This window comes from Pholis gunnellus (assembly GCF_910591455.1).
Source record: "Pholis gunnellus genome assembly, chromosome: 3".
Lineage (NCBI taxonomy): Eukaryota > Metazoa > Chordata > Actinopteri > Perciformes > Pholidae > Pholis > Pholis gunnellus.
Genome location: NC_136529.1, coordinates 4063261 through 4085484, shown reverse-complemented (window position 1 = coordinate 4085484; position 22224 = coordinate 4063261). Strand labels below are relative to the sequence as shown.

The 22224-nt window shown below is 44.1% G+C and overlaps 1 protein-coding gene across 1 annotated transcript; it reads right to left on the bottom strand.

Annotated features, from left to right (window-relative positions):
- Positions 1-5899: 5899 nt before the first annotated feature.
- cass4 (Cas scaffold protein family member 4) lies at positions 5900-17312 on the bottom strand (the record flags this gene model as incomplete). The annotated part of the gene is made up of 7 exons (XM_079186276.1): positions 5900-6745; positions 6959-7036; positions 7643-8953; positions 9063-9116; positions 9214-9297; positions 10374-10781; positions 17247-17312. The coding sequence occupies 7 exons, from the start codon at positions 17310-17312 to the stop codon at positions 6332-6334; spliced, it is 2415 nt and encodes an 804-aa protein (XP_079042402.1). The 3' UTR covers positions 5900-6331.
- Positions 17313-22224: the final 4912 nt, after the last annotated feature.

Sequence of the window (22224 nt, the reverse complement as noted above, 5' to 3'; positions counted from 1 at the left end):
GTTCGATTAATCGATGAATCGGATAAAAAAACAAAAAAGCATTAATTTCCAACCCTTTATTCAAAAACATAACTCACAGTGCAAAGAATCTTCAGAAAGTGCACAAAGGTTGCTCATCCCTGAGCTGTTAAAGTAATAATTTAAAAAAAAATGGACTAATATCAGGAGTGGGGTTCAGCGGGTTACCCACGCCTCTCGGTGAAGGGTAGACACGCTGAGCCACTCAGTGTGGCGCGCGTGCAGCCCCGAATATCTAAGGGCATCACAGACCTGTTATTACTCAATCTCGTGTGGCTGAACGCCACTTGTCCCTCTAAGAAGTTGAACGCCGACCGCACGGGGCCGCGTAACTAGTTAGCATGCCGGAGTCTCGTTCGTTATCGGAATTAACCAGACAAATCGCTCCACCGACTAAGAACGGCCATGCACCACCACCCACAGAATGGAGAAAGAGCATCAATCTGTCAATCATTTCCGTGTCCGGGCCGGGTGAGGTTTCCCGTGTTGAGTCAAATTAAGCCGGAGGCGCCAATCCTGGTGGGGCCCTTCCGTCAATTCCTTTACGTTTCAACTTTGCAACCATACTCCCCCCGGAACCCAAAGACTTTAGTTTCCCGGACGCTGCCCGGCGGGTCATGGGAATAACGCCGCCGGATCGCTAGTTGGCATCGTTAACTACGACGGTATCTGATCGTCTTCGAACCTCCGACTTTCGTTCTTGATTAATGAAAACATTCTTGGCAAATGCTTTCGCTTTCGTCCGTCTTGCGCCGGTCCAAGAATTTCACCTCTAGCGGCACAATACGAAGTGTCCCGGCCGTCCCTCTTAATCATGGCCCCAGTTCAGAGAAAAACCCACAAAATAGAACCGGATTCCTATTCCATTATTCCTAGCTGCGGTATTCAGGCGACCGGGTCTGCTTTGAACACTCTCATTTTTTCAAAGCAAACGCTTCGGACCCCGCGGGACACTCAGAGCATCGAGGGGGCGCTGAGAGGCAAACATCTCCGCGACTTATTGAGTGGCGTAATAATCGCGCGACACAACGAATCGATAATGAAATTCGTTGCCAACTATTTTAATAATCGATTTTTATCGATTTTATCGATTCGTTGTTGCAGCCCTAAGTGACAGCACTGTATGAGGTTATCTATTGTATGAAAGCTAGAACACACTTAAGAGGACTTCTGAACAGTATGTGATGGCTGTGAGGGAAGTGTGAGAGCAACGAATAATTCACAACGATCAGAGACATGTCAAGTCTTTGTCTTCCATGAATTATGATAATAATCCATAAATGAATAAGCTGTGTATAAATTGATTCAACATTCATCTTCCTGGTGAATTAAAGACACAGCTGATTCAATATTAACCATTTCAAATGGCAGAAACTCTGTTTTGGGCAGATTATTAATGAAGGAATCCATGAAAAACTAGCTTTGATTTGAGACCTCATGTTTCAGGAAGTGTTTTATAAAAGTCCTCCTGGTGGAGCTCTCCCATCAACAAACACGTGTTCACTTGTTCATGGACCAACGTTCCACCAAATGTCATTGAAGTGTGTTGTGTTGTTTTTGAGATATCCTGGTAAACAACAGACAGACAAACAAACAGCCTTCATGTGTCTGTGAAATATAGTTTAGTCTTCACTCAATGTGTTGAGTTTCTGGGGAGCAGCTGTGTGTTAGTGTTTGATTTGGAGAGAGATATTTAATATAGACCTGCTGACTTCATTCTAACAGACTTCATTCTGTGTTTGTCTTCAGTAAAGAAAAAGAATCCTCCCAAAACTCTGAACTTAAATGGAAGCTGACATGATGTGTTATTCATCTTGTCTGCATATCATTTATTGAGGTTTGGTAAATGATCGTCTTTACAAAATGAAAAGCTGCTGATGTGAACTATTATTCTGATGAAAACAATCTGTTGGTGAAGTCATTTACACAAACAACTGCCAAATGTGCCTTTTATTTTGAAGCATATTGTGCTCCTACACATTTCAAATGTATGACAGCGGTGATGAAGTCATCAATAATTATCAAAACTTCATAAACTGATTCAGAGTTACATATTTGATGTAGATCAGCACTTTGTGTTTAACAGTGATCAGTTTGGCTCTTTGCATGAAGAGGTTCTCCATAAGATGACTTTATGAGAACCTTTATATTTTTATAAATATATTTTCCTTATACTATATATATATATAGGGTTATATGTCAGGAGGGCCCTGTTGTTATCAGACTCTGTCTTGAGGAGGTTTGAACTCTTTCAGTTTTTATGATCACATGCTGCATATTCCTGTAATCATGTTTTTAATCTACCAGCTAATGTGGAGCCAGCTAATGTTAAAGCACAGAAAAGCCATCCACACTGAGAGTGTGAGGATCAGGGGCCAATAGGGGAGCAGCTCGTTGTGGCCCTGGGGCCTCCTGCTAACTTAATGTGGCCTCCATGAATCCGAATCAGAACCCTTTATTGCCGAGGTATGTTGCACATACAAGGAATGTGACATGGCGGGTGATGCACAACATTAAACAATCAACAACAATCAACAAAGTGCAAAAAGTAGAAACATTCAAATTGAGAGTAAAATATAACATAAAGTAAGATATAAAATAAAGTGCACAATAAACAGATAACAGGACTTAAACACTTGAGATGTAAGTGTAATGTTAAAGTGTCGAGTGTATTTAAATAAGAAACATAGAAGGGATGTTCAGGGGAGTGACCGGTAGGACATTGTCCCGGGGATGACAGGGTTAGTCGGGGCCCCGGGCTTTGTTGGGGAGCCCAACTGAAGACGGGGAAAAAACTGTTGATGTGGCGTGAGGGGAGAACGCAGCCTCGGGGGGAAACCGGTGCTGATGGTCCGGGAGGCTGAGACATGTTTTCCCAGCTTAACGCGCCGCTTCCTGTCAGACAGGAAGTCTGTGATCCACGTGCAGGTGGAGTCGGGCGCGTGCAGCTGGGAGAGCTTGTCCTGCAGCAGAGACGGGGTGATGGTGTTAAAGGCAGAGCTGAAGTCCAGGATGCTGGCGTATAGGTTCCTGGGGAGTCCAGATGCTGGAGGATGAACGGACTCTTTCAAGGGTTGAATGGACTGATAGGCTCATTATGTTGGTGACAATAAATGTTATTATTCACTTTATCTAATGAAGTGTCTTTGACTGTAGTGAAGCCTCATTCTAACATGTGTGTCGTTGCAGTGTGATGTTCCCGTCCACCTGCAGCACAACCAGAGGAAGGAGAGTCTCCACACGCAGACTGCTCAAATACATTTAGAATTCTTCCATCTTTTCTAACTCACCACTGAACTCAAGACAAATATCATATCAGCCCCAAACTGTGATGTAATGACCACAGTGGTTATTGTGTTAAAAAAAGACTCAACATTAAAGTAAATCTCAGACATTTGGTTCACATCAACGGACAGAAAGCATGTGACAGCATTCACAGCGTCCTCATGAGGAGCAGAATGAATCCACGTCTATGGTTATGAGTGAATCCTTCATCATCAATGAGTTGCTGCTCTTCAGCAGCACGTCAGTGGGTCTTGTGTGTAGGAGGGCAAAGCGTTCACCAGCTTCTTCATGTGTGAGTCCACAAACACGTGAGACTGGAGATGAATCCTCAGATGTTAAGTTCAACTGTTACTAGTTAGTTTGGAGACAACTTGTTGTATTTCTTATTTCAACCACAAGATGGCGCCATTATATTAAAAGCAAACACAGGTGACACGTTAATGCAGGTGATACATGTGATGTGATTCTATTATAGGATGCCTTGTTGTGTGTCAACATGTCTGGAAATGCATAAAAAGTTGTTTGTAACTGGAAACGTTGGGCTTTAGATTCAGCACAATGTTGTTGAAATAAATGGAGATTGATGAAGTGAAGTGTGTGTGTGTGTGTGTGTGTGTGTGTGGAGGATGGGGCCGGGGGAGGGTGGGGTGGGGTCATGGGTTTATCTTCAGACTTTTAGTGCCAGTCAACCAATCAGCAAGGTGGTGGTTTCCACAAACTGCTGTAGCAAAGTAGTTTAAATTGTAATTAATGTCACCTAATAATGACCTAAAGGTGACACCATGTGTCTGCTGCCATGGCAGGTAACAGGTTCTGCTGCTTTTTAAAAGCCCTCATGGACCAAATGTTTTGACCAGAATCATTTCCTGGAATTTCCCCTCATCATGTCTCCATCCAGAATATTTTGGTTTTGTAATATATACAGCTACCTTTATACATTTTTAAGTTATGAGAAGCAGACACCTGAATATAGTGATTATGGTGTAAAATTATGTACACATGATGATTTTTCTGGCCTACTAGATAGCTTGGTACAATGGGTATTGGAAACGCCAACACAAAAGCATTACATGCATGCTGGCTACTTACAAAGAACCAATTGTCTGAGACAAATTAAACATGGGGCTTTCGGGGCCCCATTTGGCCCTGTTTGTAAAAGGCCATGTGTCCATTTCATGTAAACATAACATGTATGTATTATTGTTTTGTATTGTTATTGTATGTATTGTTTCTTATTTATTATTGCAGACAGGATGGAAATGAACGGGACAAACCATCTGGTCTGTTTGATTGTAGTGTTGCTGATTTTGGTGCCAAACTGTGAAAGAAAATGCCCGTTTACATTCAAATGAATTGGATAAATTATGCAGAAATATGAATTTTTCCCAATGTGGCCCAAAGACAACCATAATATAATCCATTTTCAAAGGGTCAAGGGTAAAAAAACTAAACTTTCAAATTACTATGAAGAACTTTTAACTGGTTATGAAAGTCTCAGTTTAGTCCTGATCCTCTATGACCTCCATCAGTAAACGAGTCCGTCAGTGAGAAGATGGTCTATTTCTATAGAGTTATTCTTAATGCTCGTCATCGGTGCCACAGGGACAGATTGCGGTGAAATCAGATGAAATCGTGCAGGTTCACCAGAAACTCCTTCAGCTCAGACTTCAGCAGATCCTCCAGCAGAGACCAGCCCACCGTAGACAGACCCAGATCCTCCAGCAGAGACCGGTCCACCGTAGACAGACCCAGATCCTCCAGCAGAGACCGGTCCACCGTAGACAGACCCAGATCCTCCAGCAGAGACCAGCCCACCGTGGACAGACCCAGATCCTCCAGCAGAGACCAGCCCACCGTGGACAGACCCAGATCCTCCAGCAGAGACCGGTCCACCGTGGACAGACCCAGATCGGGCTTCGCTTCTGCCTTCGAGCTGCAGTCCGAGCTCTGGAGGGAGGAGGAGAGCTCAGCTCCTGGCAGCAGCAGCGTCTCCTCCTCCTCCAGGAGCAGAGCTTCTCCTCTCTGCTCCTTCCGTCCCGCTGGGAGCCGACACCGACGCCACGCTGCTGGAGAACTATGCTGTACTGCTGGACCCCCTGGAGGGAAGAGAGTCACGGGAGAACCAGATCCTGCAGTAAAATGAGGTTTTCTAAAGGGACTCTGGTGCTTGGAAACACTACCACTATTGACAATAGACATTGCCAAAATCAACTCAAAATGACAGTTCCTCGTGGCAGCCTTAACGAGAGACATGTATAGAGAGCTGCAACATTTTTGAAATATGTTTTAGCTCTTAAACACTCACCAAAAAAAACAGACAAATCTGAAGCAGCGGAGACGAAGATGTCCTGACCTTTAGTCCCTAGCATGGGCAACGACACAAAAACACTGGATCCTACATTTCCCATAATGCAATTAACAATATCTCCAATAAACCTTCACTTCCTGGTGACCAACTGGGATGACACAATAAGATGAACTGAAAAGTACTCTAAATCCAACATGTGTAGTTTGGGAATGCATAACACATTTATTTTTTAGGATATTTACATAGATATTAATAAAAAGTAGACTGTATCAAACTACTACCCTGGAGAGTATACCTCTTACACAATAAAGTAATAAAATACACAAATAATATTCAGAGAATACAAACATTTTGTAAATTATATAAAACTAATTATGTTATACTTTACATATTTTAATTGCATTTAAAAATGGGCTTGAGTACAGTATCCTAAATGTGCAATTCATTCTGGACCTTCACTGTGGTGAAGTCTTTTATTCTGCTACAAAATACAACTCCATATTTCAATTATTCTGCTCGTCCCAGCGACTTTTTCTAACATTATTAACATTTAAACCAGTACCTGCATTCATTATGATAACAACACTCAGCAGAAAGCATCTTTTGGCTAGTGAAGCTTGAACATAGTTGAATATTTCATGAACGTAAAAGGAAACTGATGATGAATAAACCAATGTCTTTTGCTGTACAAACAAATCCACGCGCTTGAAATGTGTGCGCTCACAGTTCAAGCGATATCCGAAAGTGCTGTGCTCTTTGGGCCAGTTCCTTAGCAAACTCCTGAGCCTCGTGCAGGGCTTGCTTGTCCGGGAAGTGCAGCGCCGCCTTCTTGGTGGCCACGGCCAGCTGCTTCAGGAGAGCACACAGGTGGTTGCTCTTACACAGGAGGCTCTGGGAGGACCCTCCTTGTTGGGCCTGCCTGCACAGGGTGTCCACCAGTCTCTGGCCCACCATGATCACCAGCTTACTTTGCGAGATGAACTTCTCCGGCGGCTGGCCGTCCCGAAGGCTGCCCACAAATCCCCCGATGGCCTTCTGAAGAGCGCCGAAGTACAGCCGGCAGTGCTCTGACAGGGAGGCCGGTCGGTGCTCCTCTGTGGTGCCGGACTCGGAGGAGCGACGCTTGGGATCAGCCTAAGCAGTGGAGACAGAGAACAAAGAGCCTCATATTATGTCATCCACACCACAGTGTTTCTTTTTCTGACTACGAGGAAAGTCTTAAATCCTGGATAGCATCATTTCAGACCGATTTATGAGAATCAGATTGACTAAGAGGCAAAGGTATTCTTGATAACGTGATGCTCATGAGGTAGGAACACATCCCTGTTGTTAATAGGAGACACTCACCTTGTTGGAGACTGGTGTAACGTTTTCTTTTGGTTCCTTCTGCTCTTCCTTCTGCTGTTTTTCAAAGTCATTCTTAGTCTGAGAAAAGTCAAAATGAAATGAATTAGTGTGAAAGTTACAATTCCAAATATACTTTCGGTTTTCCTTGGTTGAATGCCCATCATTCAGTTACCATAGTAACTCATATTATATGTGATGACTCACATATATAACTTTGTTATCCGATTTTTTGCAGTTTGCTGCGTCTTTTTTATTGTTATTGTTACTCAGCAACCACCGAAATGAGTGCTAATGTTAGATTAACGCAAACCATGAACTGCACAGTTTAAATGACTTACAGTATAAACACCGTATCCGAAATCTCAAGTACGGCACTAATTTGCCTCCTGCTGTTTTCTGTTCAGATCACGGCCACGGTTGGTAAAGCCACATAAGCTTTGCGTACCCGGCAAAGGTCACCACACCAAGACAAAACGGACTCATGACGACGTTGGGCGAATTTCTTTTTACAGTTCGAGCACGCTCCTTCCGAAAAGCGAGGCGCATCGAGCGGAAAAACGTGAGGAAAACGTAAATAGCAGCGCGTAAGACGCTTCAATCTCTTTGAAAACAATTACAAAAAGCCGCCCCAGGCTGCTAAAATGCTCTGTCCGACTAGGGCCTGAGAAGATTAGAAGCTTATACCTGTAGCTCTACGTAGTCGTTGTCATCCTCCACTAAGTTCCCTCCTTGTTCACTTCCGTCAGGAGTTTTCTTCGTCTCTGGCTGACCTATGGTGTTGAGAGGCTCCGGAGCTTTCTGAGGGGCTCTGAACAGCAGCTTGCCATTGGCATTGATGATGGACACCAGGCGCTTGACGTCCTCTGGAACAGTCCGCGCCACCATGACGAAGCGCTCCAGTTGGTCAGGGGTCTGGACCTGACCAGGGTCCTGGCAGAGTGTGCTGAGGGGCCAGCCAGCCATGTTCAGAGCACTCACTGTTTGTTGTAGGATCACGCCTGAGTCTTCTACGATGGACAGCTGTTTAAAGAGCCTCGTCTGAAGGTTGGTGTCGGTCAAACGGCGGGCGTTGCCCTTAACATCCAGTGCGAAGCTCAGAAAGCACGTCAGAGAACACACAATCCCCTCTGCGGCCTCTTTGATCTCCCTCAGGTGTTCCTCCAGATGTTCTCTGCTCCTCCAGTGACTGCTGACAAACTCCATGAGACAGGGGACGGCCTTGCAAACAGAGTCCCGCAGGTCCAGAAGTCTGCAGCAGGCCTCGTCCTGGCTAAGCGTCACCTCTCGCAGAGGCTCGGGAGAGGACGAGCTCAGGGTCAGAGAGTCACAGGAGCTGGTGGAGGAGCTGGAGGCCGTGCTGATTCTTTGACTGTCTGCTGCAGAGAGACGCAGGGTTCTGCCTCGCTCGTCGTCCTCCTGCACCAGCGACTCCCCAATACCAGGAAGTTCACGGAACGTCGTGCAGGCCAGGAAGTTCCTCATTCGCTGCAGACGCACCCTTGCGAGTTCATGAGCATTGCTTGAGTCGCCCCTGCACTCTAGGGGTATATGATCACTGGGGGGATCACTGATAACTGGAGTGAGGGGCTCCTCCTTGGGTGGAACCGCATATACTAGCTCCTCTGTAAGCCTCTGAGTTGGGGGCTTGTCGTAAATGGGGACCCTTGGCAGCACTCTGGGTGGACTCGAGATGTCAGGCGAGTTGGGTTTTGGTATATCATAGAGCGAGGGAGTAGGACTGCCTCTTTGAATGGGCCAAGCACGTGCTGGAAAAGTGTCATAAAGTTGCCTGCAAATGACTTTGGAGGGGTCATGGGAGCCTTGGGGTGGACTTTGTTTCTCAGGACCCACTGGTACATCATAGATCCACTCAGGCTTGCAGGGGCTGGGAAGGGTACTGAATCCACCCGTCATTTTCTGTTGGGCTTCTGTGGCCGAGGGAACAGGGATGTCATAGTTTGGGTCTTGAGGCAAAGGCGGTGGAACTGCATACACCTGCGCACAAGAACAACGTTGTCAAAGAGGCCTTTAGACTGCATGATTTTAAAGTGAGCACATCATAGGTTCCTTGCTTCATTATTCCCTCTACATATCGGAAACTTACGTAAGAGTCTCCTGGACTGCTGCACTGTGGCACCTGTCTTGGAGCTGTTGACGCCTGCAAATAGAACATCACAATAGCAGTAAAGCGTCGGCATATCTTCATATAGCCACTACACGTTTTGAAGCATTTTGTTGGCGTGTATTGAGCTCACAGTGAAAAGGGAAGCTTGTCTCGCCTGGCTTGGGACATCGTAAACCTCCCCTGTTGGACGGGACACCATGCTGAAGAATGAAGGCTGCAGACGAGACAGAGGGGCTGTAACATTAGGGTTGACTGGTAACATTTGCACTGCTTTGATCAAAGCTGCATCTACCTCATTGACCTCTGCATCAACACATTTATGGGGACAGTGTTTGCTCTGAAGCCCGTTGGGAGTGCCGGAGAGAACCCCATGATGCATGCACTTTGCCAATTAACGCAGCTCTATAATAGAAACCATGCTGCTCATTGAATATTAGGTGGCTACTGCAGAAGGGAACAGGACTCCCCTGGAGCAGGAAAGGAAATCGTGAACATGTGGGTTCATTTCTCCCCACCCTTCTCCCGCACATGCACGTGTACAGACACTTCTGTCTTTCTGGGGTCCCTGGCGGCATGAGCTGCTGTTTGCAGTTAAAAGTGTCTGAAGTCTGTGTCTGTTGGTCTTTTATGGGCTCATAAAGACCCCGGTGCTGCATGCCTGTCCCATGGAGAGGCCCCTAGTCCCCATCTGTAAGCTTTTTTGCCAGCAGGGGTTTCACAGCATTGCATTTCTGCAACAGTCTACATCTCTTAATTATGAAGGTTAACACTTCCCAAGGAAAAGGCCCAACTTTGACCCCAGAGAACAAGACAGACTTTCACACATCTGTGCGATTATTCGCACGTACAGGTTGAGTTACGCCTATATTCATGAGGATTATTGAACAACAACTTGAAGGCTCTGTATTTAAGGGAGAAGGTAAACTTTATTACTCCTTTCAATATTGACAAAGGCTAGCAGACCAGATACATTCCTTCCTTTCATTCTTTTCACAATAAATGCCCTGGTAATTTGCATTTTCTTGTTGTATATTCGTCACGTCGTCGGTGTATGAAGGCCTTACCAGCCTTTACATATGAACGTATGTCTCAAGCTTATTTTGTGAAAGGTAAGAAGGGAAGGTGTGGATTTGGTCTGTGGAGCCTTTGACAAGATTTAAATGAGTAATTGAGTTTGCAGTTGAAGTTGAGTCTTTGAGTTGTAGATTTGTAATCCTCAAAAATATATTGATTCGGAATTAATTGCATGCAAAAAAATGCCCCCAGTGTTTGTAGAAAACCAATTTGTACCTTGTATCCCTCAGGTCCTTCTGTGCTGTGGAATGGAATTTGTGATGGTGGTAAAGGAGTGCACGGGACCTTGTAGATCACATCCATGCGTTCATAAGCTGGGCTGCTGGAGGGTCGGGGTACACTTGGGATCTGGTAGATATTTTGTGAGTTGTCATCAGTGGCAGCATCCGTTACTTTGGGGTTTTCTACATCGTGGCGTAATGAGCCCACAGTGGTTCCAGTTTGTGGTAAAAGCTGCAGTCTGTTTGCAGGGGCCAGACCATGCCGTCCATAAAGAGAACACATCCACCATCCGCTGGTGCCGGCCACGTTTTGATCCATCACCGTGACGATGTCCCCCTTTCTGAAAGCCAGCTCATCTGCACACTCCGCAGTGTTGTCATACAGAGCCTTCGCAAGTTTGTTCTAAAATCAAGAACAGAGAGAATGTAAATAAAGATGAGGAGGTCAAACCTGTGGGCAGATAGGGCGTGGCACATTTTAAATGACAAAAGGAAGATACTTGACACAATGAGACAGCCATGTGCCGCAGTTCCCTGGTCAGTTTCCACATTGTAGTTTGCATGGTACAGATACACATTTAGAAGTTGTTCCTTGAAACTGAATGTAGTGCATTTCTTATGCTGATGTCGGGCTATGACAACATTTCCTCTTGCAAAATGTTGCAACAAGTTGCGCCTATCAGTCGTCATCCGATTTACAAGGGAAAAGTCATTTTCTAATTCATAATTAAGACAAATAGTTGTCAGTTTTATCCTTACTGTTAAAGTGATTGTGAATCAACAACAACAACAACAAACAACTACGTAGGCTTAAGATTTTGTTCTGAATGTGACATCATCTTTTGCTCACTTCCTATTTAGGCTTTCTGCATTGAGGCAATGGTAGAGTTTCTTCTTCCTCTTGCAGGCTTGCAAGCGTCCTATCTCATCACTCTAAAAAGACATTGACTTGCAAGTTAGTCATTTTACCCAACACATTTTTAATCAGATTTGATGTGTGACAGCTTCATTGGCGCTATTATGAAGGGCCCTAGTGCACGCTATTATGAAGGACCCTAGTGCACGCTATTATGAAGGACCCTAGTGCACGCTATTATGAAGGACCCTAGTGCACGCCATTATGAAGGACCCTAGTGCACGCCATTATGAAGGACCCTAGTGCACGCTATTATGAAGGACCCTAGTGCACGCTATTATAAAGGGCCCTAGTGCACGCTATTATGAAGGACCCTAGTGCACGCTATTATGAAGGACCCTAGTGCACGCTATTATGAAGGACCCTAGTGCACGCTATTATGAAGGACCCTAGTGCACGCTATTATGAAGGACCCTAGTGCACGCTATTATGAAGGACCCTAGTGCACGCTATTATGAAGGGCCCTAGTGCACGCTATTATGAAGGACCCTAGTGCACGCTATTATGAAGGGCCCTAGTGCACGCTATTATGAAGGACCCTAGTGCACGCTATTATGAAGGACCCTAGTGCACGCTATTATGAAGGGCCCTAGTGCACGCTATTATGAAGGGCCCTAGTGCACGCTATTATGAAGGGCCCTAGTGCACGCTATTATGAAGGGCCCTAGTGCACGCTATTATGAAGGACCCTAGTGCACGCTATTATGAAGGACCCTAGTGCACGCTATTATGAAGGACCCTAGTGCACGCTATTATGAAAGGCCCTAGTGCACGCTATTATGAAGGGCCCTAGTGCACGCTATTATGAAGGACCCTAGTGCACGCTATTATGAAGGGCCCTAGTGCACGCTATTATGAAGGACCCTAGTGCACGCTATTATGAAGGGCCCTAGTGCACGCTATTATGAAGGGCCCTAGTGCACGCTATTATGAAGGGCCCTAGTGCACGCTATTATGAAAGGCCCTAGTGCACGCTATTATGAAGGGCCCTAGTGCACGCTATTATGAAGGACCCTAGTGCACGCTATTATGAAGGGCCCTAGTGCACGCTATTATGAAGGACCCTAGTGCACGCTATTATGAAGGGCCCTAGTGCACGCTATTATGAAGGGCCCTAGTGCACGCTATTATGAAGGGCCCTAGTGCACGCTATTATGAAAGGCCCTAGTGCACGCTATTATGAAGGGCCCTAGTGCACGCTATTATGAAGGACCCTAGTGCACGCTATTATGAAGGGCCCTAGTGCACGCTATTATGACGGAGCCTAGTTCATGCTGTTATGACGGAGCCTAGCGCACGCTTTTATTACAGACCCTTGAGGACGCCTATTAAGAACCCTTGTGCATGCTAGTTACTGGTTATGAAGCACGCACACACAAACAGACACACACACACACACACACACACACTCACACACACACACACACACACACACACACACACACACACACACACACACACACACACACACACACACACACACACACACACACACACACACACACACACACACACACACACACACACACACAAATAAAGACTTTATACTGGACAAAATCTAAATACATATTACCTAATAATCATCATTGCATCTGAATATGAAAAAAATACCAAAGACAATAAGAAATGAAAACCATGACAGAGATGGGTTTTGAGAATTGAGAAAAGAACTGGAACCTCACAAAACTACATTCAGTCCTTGATTGAGCAATGTCACGTGTTTTAGGAAGCAATGAAAAAACCCTTGAAAAGACCAATTCTCTTTACAGACCACCCTGTTCCAAGAGCTCCAGTGCAACATCTATATTGACGCCCTTGGACAGTTTCCTTTATTTTATTTCATTTTTGTTGTGGTTCTTTGGTGCAGGCTGTCCGTATGAGAAACAAGCTGGTAATAATGAAATGAAGCTGCGAGCAGCTTGTGGTTTGACTGACTAGAACCACACAGAGAGAACTGCATGTTCACACTTATCTCATCAATGCATCTTTTCCATTCCTACGAGAAACCTCTATGTTTCGATTAATGTGAACCAAATGGAGCTGGGTGTTGCTCTTGTTGACCTTTTCACATTTGGCCAAATCTCCTGACCTTCAGTCAGACAACATAAAGGTGACTTACAGAGGTGCAGCATCACAGTTTGCTGACAGCTTGATTCAATCGGCAATGAATAGATATTTGTAATAAAACTGGAATGCAAACCTACTATGACTGTATATTTTGTATTCATTTCTCCGATTAACAAATGTACAAAAATGATCTTTCAGCTCAGTGAGAGGGTTTAGCGATTAATAAATAAACTCTCAGCCAGTCACACCACTGGTCTCATCGCTGCTAAGCCAATCACACTGACACAACAGCTCAATAAATAGAAAGAAGCTCCTCTGTGTGTGTTTATTCTGTAGCAGCCTGCTGTCACTTGCACATGATTTAAGGGAAACTTATACCGTGCTCTGACGCAGCACATCTCCAATAAGGGATTTAAATGGGCTGGAAGAGAAGCCTTCCATACAGTGTAATGTTGCTGTGGACAACAAACTGTAAGAATCACTCATATTCATTCATAGACCACTGCAGGCTGATTTACCGCCGTTCCTGCTTCAACCACATTCAACTTTATTTTTGATTTCAAAAGCACCTCCAGGCTGCAGAGCGTTTCATCTTCGCCAGGAGATCATGTGTTCAGTTGTGCGTATGCATGTGTGCATCTCTGTCTGTCTGTCCACTGCTAATCTAGCATTCTGCTGGACATTGTCAAACAATGAATCTTCTTATGTGAAAAAATATATATTTTATGAATTTTATGATATCTACATAGAACAAAATGCCGACATGACAGTGTCAGTTAAATCAACAGTTCACAATGATAGTGGTCTCTTTGCCATTTGATTGTGTCCTCCGGGATTGTGCACACAAAAACAATGACTACTCATTGGGAGGCATCAGTAGTCTTTGTCATCTATTTGTTTAGTCCAATGATTCATTTTGTCACATTTTTACAACACAAGATATTTTGTCGTGAAACATTTGTAGCCACACTAGCGGCACAGCTCTTTGGACGCTCTGTGGGTGGGTCCACCGCTTTGCTCCACACTGGTTTATCTGGACATTTACTGGATAGTATCGCACAAAATCCTGTACATTCATTGTTTCGAGATGATACATCTTACTTAACGTCTATACAGACATCAGTGTTTTCCACAGAATAAACTGGAATAACTTTGGTGATCCTCTGATTTCCAATACTTTGGTTTATGACTAACCTGCAAAACCAATGACATTTATCAAAAATAAAAGTAACCATGTTGCTCAATGGCCTCTTGTTATTATACATTTTATTATTTCATTATTATTATTACTGATTCATTAACATATCTTTAATGTTGTAGGTGTAGTGGAGCTAATTTGAACTACTTTATATACAGTTTGGAGGGTGGTAATCGTTGAAGGAACCACTAACAATATGTCAAATACACGTAGTAGGGTCAACACTCCAATATGTTCCACTCAGAGGGACAGTGTGTCGGATTTGGTGGCATCTAGCAGTGTGGTTGCAGATTGCAACCAACTGAATGAAAACCCCTCCGTGGTATTGGTTGTAGATATGAAGGGCTCATTCTAAGCTAATGAAAACACAACAATCTTAGTTTTAGGTGATTATATGCTAATAAAACCAGAGTTATGTTATATGATATATATTATATTCCATTTCTGCTAATTTCCTTACACTGGCTCTTTAAACACAGTGAAGTACAAGTATATAGAAGAATTAAAAGGATTGAGTTCCAGTAAGATCAGGACAGTCTCTCCTGAATTCACTGTCTCATGCGAGCTCTCTCTCTCTTTTCTTTCTCTCTCCATTTTACATTGTGAACTCCAATGCTATTATATTTCAGTGTAATTGATCATACGGAAGTGGTCACCATGTAGTGGGCATGTAAACTTGTATTATTATTATATTTTATTCATTGTATCTAATATATATGTGTTCTGTTGGGGAGGGGACGGAGCACATGTTCTGTGTGTGTTTTTGTATGTTTATCACTTAAAGAAGCCATAAAAGTTTCAAAACTATATAAAAGGTACTTGGTTCTTACATCAATGACATCATAAAGAAAGATCCAAGACACGATAGGAATAACGGTGCAGACAGACCCTCTGCAAAACAAACACACACCCCTCAGCTGATGAGTGTGTGTGTGTGTCCGCTGTCATCTGCAACAAAGAGCCCATTCACCATCAGAGTCCGACACGCTCAGCACCTGTCGGGATGCAGGCCTGTGGAGCACACTGACCGCAGCCGACTAACACACACACACACACACACACACCCCAAGCCTCCGCAAACTGCCTGCCTAATCCTCCGGGTCATGCCACAGACATGCAAGTGAAATACATGGGGTCAAATGACAGTCGGCGACCGCACCACCAAGATTTACGCTGTTGTACTTTCTCCTTGGAATCATCAGTGCGCACGATCCAAAGAAGACGGTCGCAACTGATTGGTTCCGTGATCATCACTAAACACTCATACTGTGATTTATCAATCCAGGCCATGAGTTTCAGTGCCCTGGGACATTTAAACCACAGCCTATCGTGGGATTATCAGTGAAACTTGTTTTTGGTTACTCGTCCAAATTTAAAATAAATGCATTGAATTCAGGCCACTTGTGCCCGGTCTTGGTGCTGTGTTTACTCGTGCCCCTGTTTGTGTGTTCTGCATGTTGATCACGGAGTACAGTAACAAAGTCAGATTCAGCTGTGACTCTTTTGGATTCCTGCACACGCCTGCTTGTGCGGATCAGCCCTCTGACAGCTGGCCCTCAGCACTTTAAACTGCACAGCTGTCTCTGCCTCTCCCGTCTCTCTGCGCTCCATCCTGTTCACAAATTAACGTCGGCCCGTCAGACGCAACGCAGGAAATGCTTTCGAAAGCTTCTGTTCGGGCAGTAAGTCACCCTCAGCCCAGATGAAGATACTTCAATACAACGCTGGATGTGGAGCAGGTTGTTGTTTTCATGACAATTCTATTTTTAACTCACAGTTATGTCAAACTGTTACCCGCGCACCAAAAAACTGAAGTAGGGCTGCAGCTGTGGATTGTTATCATTTAACCTGCTGATTATTGTTTCAACTGATTGATTCATTTTTTAGTCCAAAAAACAAAAAGTAAAACAGTGAAACATGTCCACCACAACTTTCCAGACCCTCGAGCTAACGTCATCAAAAAAAAAGTTGTCCAACCAACACTCCGAAACCCAAAGACATTCAATTTACCATTACATTAAACAGAGAAAGTGCATATTTGAGAAGCTAAAAAGTGTTTGCTTGACAAATGACTTAAAGTAAAAAACACATCTGGTACACTTGCGGTCTAGAGGGGGGAATAGACAATTGTGGGTTGTATTTATTCCAAACACTACTGTGGTCGTTGCAGACAGACCTGGTGGAGATCTGCACTCCTTTGTGCTCCTTTGTAGTTCAGTAGTTTGTACCTAAAGATAGCTGACTTTACACAACATGGTCCTGGTACAAACCGGAGCGGGTAAGGCTGCAGCAGCAGAACTCTTGAGCGTATTTAAGTGAGCATGATTATGTTTTAGTGCTTATGAATTCACCTTAAGTGATTATCGAAATTGCTTTCAAGTGACTCACTGAAAGGCTGTTTGTCCTCCAACTGTATAATTCATATAATCAGGTAACTATTCTGCAGCTATTGACGTGCATTAATCGGGTATTTTGTAACTGCACTAAAGAATGTAAAACCCCATATTTGAAAGAGCAATGCTCTTGGGAAATTGCTCAATTTTCCCACTCAATCAGAGAGCACCTGTAGAGACGCACTATTGAGTTGACATAATAAGAGCGTCCGGTCCCAGAGAGCTACTGGAACAGGAACTAGTCCAGGAAGTGGTTCCCAGTGTGGGACCGACTCCCTCTTGGTCCACTCTGACCTTTTGCCCCTTGACAGTCATGGGCACAACCCCGGGGGTCAGGTCAGCACCTCCTCCAGCATACATTCAGACACATGCCGGGCCCAGAGCGACACCCACGGCGGCGGTGAACAAATCTGTCACACACGACCAAAGGTTCACTAACATTTTGAAAAATGTTGTTTTCCCCAGACAGAGCGGCGGGAGCAGGGTGTTCAGGATGAGGCAGAGCACATAGTTGAGATAATCCCTTTTCTTGAATTTGGACAGGAAGTCATCCTCTAAATATGACATATTAAACTTTCCCACAGTATGTTCAATACAGAGGGGGGGGGGGGGGGGGGGGGCTGGGACAGACAGACAAACAGAGGGAGAAACACTGGGAGAGAGATTTGGTATCCCATAAATTATTTTCTGACATGCTGGGAATTCGTTCAAAGGGTCCATCAATCGTATCATCTTGAATGATCCTCAGATGTGCTCCATGGAATATCACCTTTGCCAACCGTCTCTCCAACCCGAACAGATCCAAGAGGAGACTGATTCAGGATCTGTGGCAGTGACATTGACTCCCTACAGCTGCCCTGGTATTTCCTGTTTGGGAACTGGTGAGAACTATGTCAAAACATCGTAAACGCAAAGCACACACAAACTTCCAAGGACCCTTTAGTGGACATTCCACATCGACAGCTAATCTTTTTATTACAATATGAGAGTCACCACTTGATGTGTTTCAATTTGGTTCGATCTCAAGATTTCATTAGTTTTATTGGACTGTTAATGTTAAAATAAATACAAATGAACAACAAAATGCACTATTTGTCAAATCAATATGCTATAATTCATGTATTAAAATGAGATAATATGCAGACATTTGGCACAAAGTGTGTTTCTTTCTATGCAAATGAGCCTCATTGCAAAAACAGTCCATTCACAAAGATCACACACCGTGATATTAAATAATGGTGCTACCAGCAGCCGCAATCCATTCTTTGGGAATTCGCTTGTCAGTAGTAGCAAACAGTGGCTACGGTTAGCTAACGCTAGCAAACTTAAATTCTAGCTAATGTTAATCTACATTTAACATGTGAGAGATAACCATTTTAATGATTTTATGGCAAAAAATCTAATTTAAAAATGAAGCTCTAAAAGCAAGCAAGTGGACCTTTGATCTTAGATTCTGTTGTTACATACAAACAGATACTAGTTGTGTCACCACGTTTAATGTAAAGTATCTTTTAGCTGAATCACCATTAAGGCTGCAGAGTTCACTAGAAGTGATTGGAAGTACAATGTTAACACAAATGTAACCACTTCCCACTAACAGCAGGAGATCAGAGTACTGGTGCAGCCATTTGAAGGTTTTTAGAGAAGTATGAAAGACGGGCAACAAATAGCTGATTCAGCTTCATTTCAATGTTGGATTCTAGCAGCCAGACAACATGTTTGAGGTCAAACAAGAGCCCTATCTTGTTAAACTGAATCTTTCAACAAACTGACTTAAAATAAATACTGTAGTGAACAGTGAGGCGTAACGGTATCAGTGGATGACGTCCTGGACAATGTGAGGAACCGCCGATAGCAGCAGGAACTTATCTCACTGCTCACACTCCGGTTTTATTTATACTCACACTTCCTCAGTCTCGTCTTCTGCCTCGTGTCACAGTGAATATATCACTTTGCAGCTTCACTGGTAGGGTTACATTTATACATTTACAGTGAACAGGAGCATGTTGGGTGGTTGAGATTTTGGACTCAAACAGTGGGTTTGTTGCAGTTTCTTTCTCCCTGCACAGACACTAACAGAATCTTCCCCTTTTGCGAATACTTTCAAGCCTATACACTTCAAGTTTATTCAAGGTCAAGGGTGAACTTTCACACTCAAGTGAAGAAGACTGCTAGCTAGGAAACATGGACGTCAAAAAATTGCACAAAATTCGACTTTTCAAACGTTAACGCGGGGTTAAAATAAGTCCAGGGCTATTCGATTCACGCTGCAGTTCTAGCCCTGGGTTAAATGTCTGTTGGAAAAGGTGAGTAATGTTTACATTCTAGAATAACGCGTGATTACTCTGAAACAGATTGGATGACAAAAACGTGACACTGGCAACTTTTGGCCCTGTGTTTAATCCATTTTCAAGGGATATCCCTGCAAACTCAAGGCTAACCCTGCTAAAGAGCAGGGCCACCAAGCCCTGGGATGAAGTTGGGGTTAGCCCACTTTGGGATGTGAAAGCCTTCTTAACCCCGAGCTAACAGCTCTCTTAGTCCCAGGCTAACAGCTCCCTTAGTCCCAGGCTAAGCCCATTTTGTCCCAGGCTAAACCCATTTTGTCCCAGGCTAACAGTTAATTTAGTCCAAGACTAAAATATCCCTTAGTCCCAGGCATTTGGGACAACAGCTCACTTGGCCTGGGGCTAAGTGCAGTATTAAAAGCCCTTCTTTAAAAATAAAAAAAAATGAAATAACTCCAATGTAGTTTTCAAATTAAGGCAACTCAAGTAATTGGTTTCACTTGTTGTGAAGCAGCTTTAGTTAGATACGTCAGTTACTTAACAAAAGTAAGGTCAAATAAGTCACCGTTGACTTGTTGTCACACAGGACATGAACAGCGGTCTCCTGGGTGAACGGTCTGTTTGTTTTGGAGAGCCTATAGCCAGTTGGCATACGTCCTTACAGGAGGAACGATGGGGGCCTCTCACTTTTGCAGCAGATTATTAATCTTTTGCAGTTAAACACATGGACAGTTGCTGGATAACATACTGGGCAGATGGAGAATTAAACTTCCTAGAGTGGTATCTGAAGAGGATGCTGCCACTTCTCCATGCCAGCCTCAAAAGCCCTCATGACTGTCTACTGACTCCTGCTCTGATGATGAAAACAGACAGCCACACAGCGCACAAGGCTTCCCGAAATAGCTCTCAATGAACTAAAAAGGGAAATAAATTCCAATACGAAATAACCCTATAGAACGGAAATGAGGTCGCTTAAACTGACTGTTAGTCATCAACCAAACCAGCCTTTTTTTCAAAGAAGCGATGAACAAGATGAGCTCAGTTGCATATTTGCGTTGCATAGGAAAATGTCTGGATGATGCATCTCCTTTCCCTCCACTGTGAGCCTCACAGATAGGATTTGGGAAGATTAGGCTTTGCTATTACATTAATCATGTCCAGGCTTCTTAAACATGTTCCACCCATTGAACCCCAAACCAGACTCCAATTGTTTCACCTGCCCTACCCTTTGGATGATTTATTTCTAAATGTATTTTATGTGGTACTTTAACTGTGTGTGTGTGTGTGGGGGGGGGGGGGGGGGGGGGGGGGGGGGTAACAAACACCGACTGCTGGAGACGAAATGCTGCAAATGCATTGATCATTTCTCGGAGATTCAGAAAACAAGTTCTACGCCAGCCAGGTAATCAAACTTTATCACAAAATAACAAAAAATATTAAGGACACTTGCAAAGTGAAACATCTACAAAAATGAAATGTCCCAATAATGTGTGTGTGTGTGTGTGTGTGTGTGTGTTTTCCTGAGCAGCCTGAGTTGATAATGCCACTTCTAAAGGCTTGTGTGTTAATGAGGCTCATAAAGTCTCTCCCTTTCTTTCTCTCGCTCCCTCTTTTTCTCTCCCTCTCTCTTCCTCTCTCTCTCTTTCATTACAGACAGCATGGAGCAGGTCAGCGGGTCCGTGAGTTTAAATAGTCGGTATATTAGCTGACACCGCAAATTGAATAGCAATCCCAGCAGGTGGTCCTGAGGGGATATTCCCTCTTGTTGACGGTCAACGGCACGGACACCGAAAAACACAAACTAGGCATCCCGGTGGAGAGTGACAACTAAACTGTGATTGTAACAAAGAAACAAGAGTTGTCACAATAACTCCGTAATGCTGTGAGGTGCAGCAGCACTCACCATTGTGAGGCGGTGGCGTTCAGCGTCCCCGCACCGAGAAGAGGAGAGTTTTTCCGGTGAACCGTCTCACTCCATGGAGTGTGTGTAAAAGCTCTTTTTTGGGAGTTTACTCCTCGTCGGTGCTTCACAAGCTTATTGTCTGAGCTGTCAGTGAGAGCCACGGTGTTTTACACCATGGGCGGGGTCACGAGGCCCTGCTGCAGCCCCATTGGCCGGACAGACCCCCCCCCCCCCCCCCCCCCCCTTCTCTACAGCTGCCCCACCACACCACCGTTTTGCTTCTTTTTTTTCATGCCACTCTTCCCCCCCCCCATTTATCTTCCTTAAAAAGCAGAAGTACATCATTCACCGCTAGTTTACTTTTCTAACTAACTGAGGGAATTTTTGTCATCTTGTCATATTTACTTCCTCTTTTCTAATAAATCGGTCACATTCCTCAAAATGTGTGACAGATTTATATGGCAGGGGATTTTTAGGGGGGGGGGGGGTGTTTGTTTGAAGCAGGAATTCTTGGTGGCTTTACTGGTTGTTGTCTGGACTACAGACAGCAGCGTGTGGGGGGGCAGGGTGACCTTTTAAATGTGGGCACAGGCCGGAGCTTAGACGGCTTTTATGTCCTTTTTCTTTACATTTCAGGATGTCACTAAACACAACAAAGTGTTTTCAGATAAATAATGTGTTGGCAACAAAAAACTAATCCAACACTTTAAGTTCGGACTTCTAGGTTTATGAATTTCTTTTAATTTACACGTGACACTTTATATACTTGTTTTAACATACTCTTATTTGTTTACCATATTATATTGTAGTTTCATATTTTCTATGTGTCATACTATTGCACTGTGTTTTACTGCTGCACAGTCATGCAGATTCTAAGCCGGACAGAAACTATTACCACAACAAGTACGTGTGCGTGTGTGTGTGTGAGACGTATCATCGCCCATGTGTGCTCCCTGCAGGTTGCTCGCTTGTTGCAGCAACAACTGTGCTCTTAAAATAGGACAGGATATTATCATGGCTGTGGTGTAGGACGTGTCAAAGGGGACTTTTCACCATCACATTCACAGAAGAGGCTTCTTCC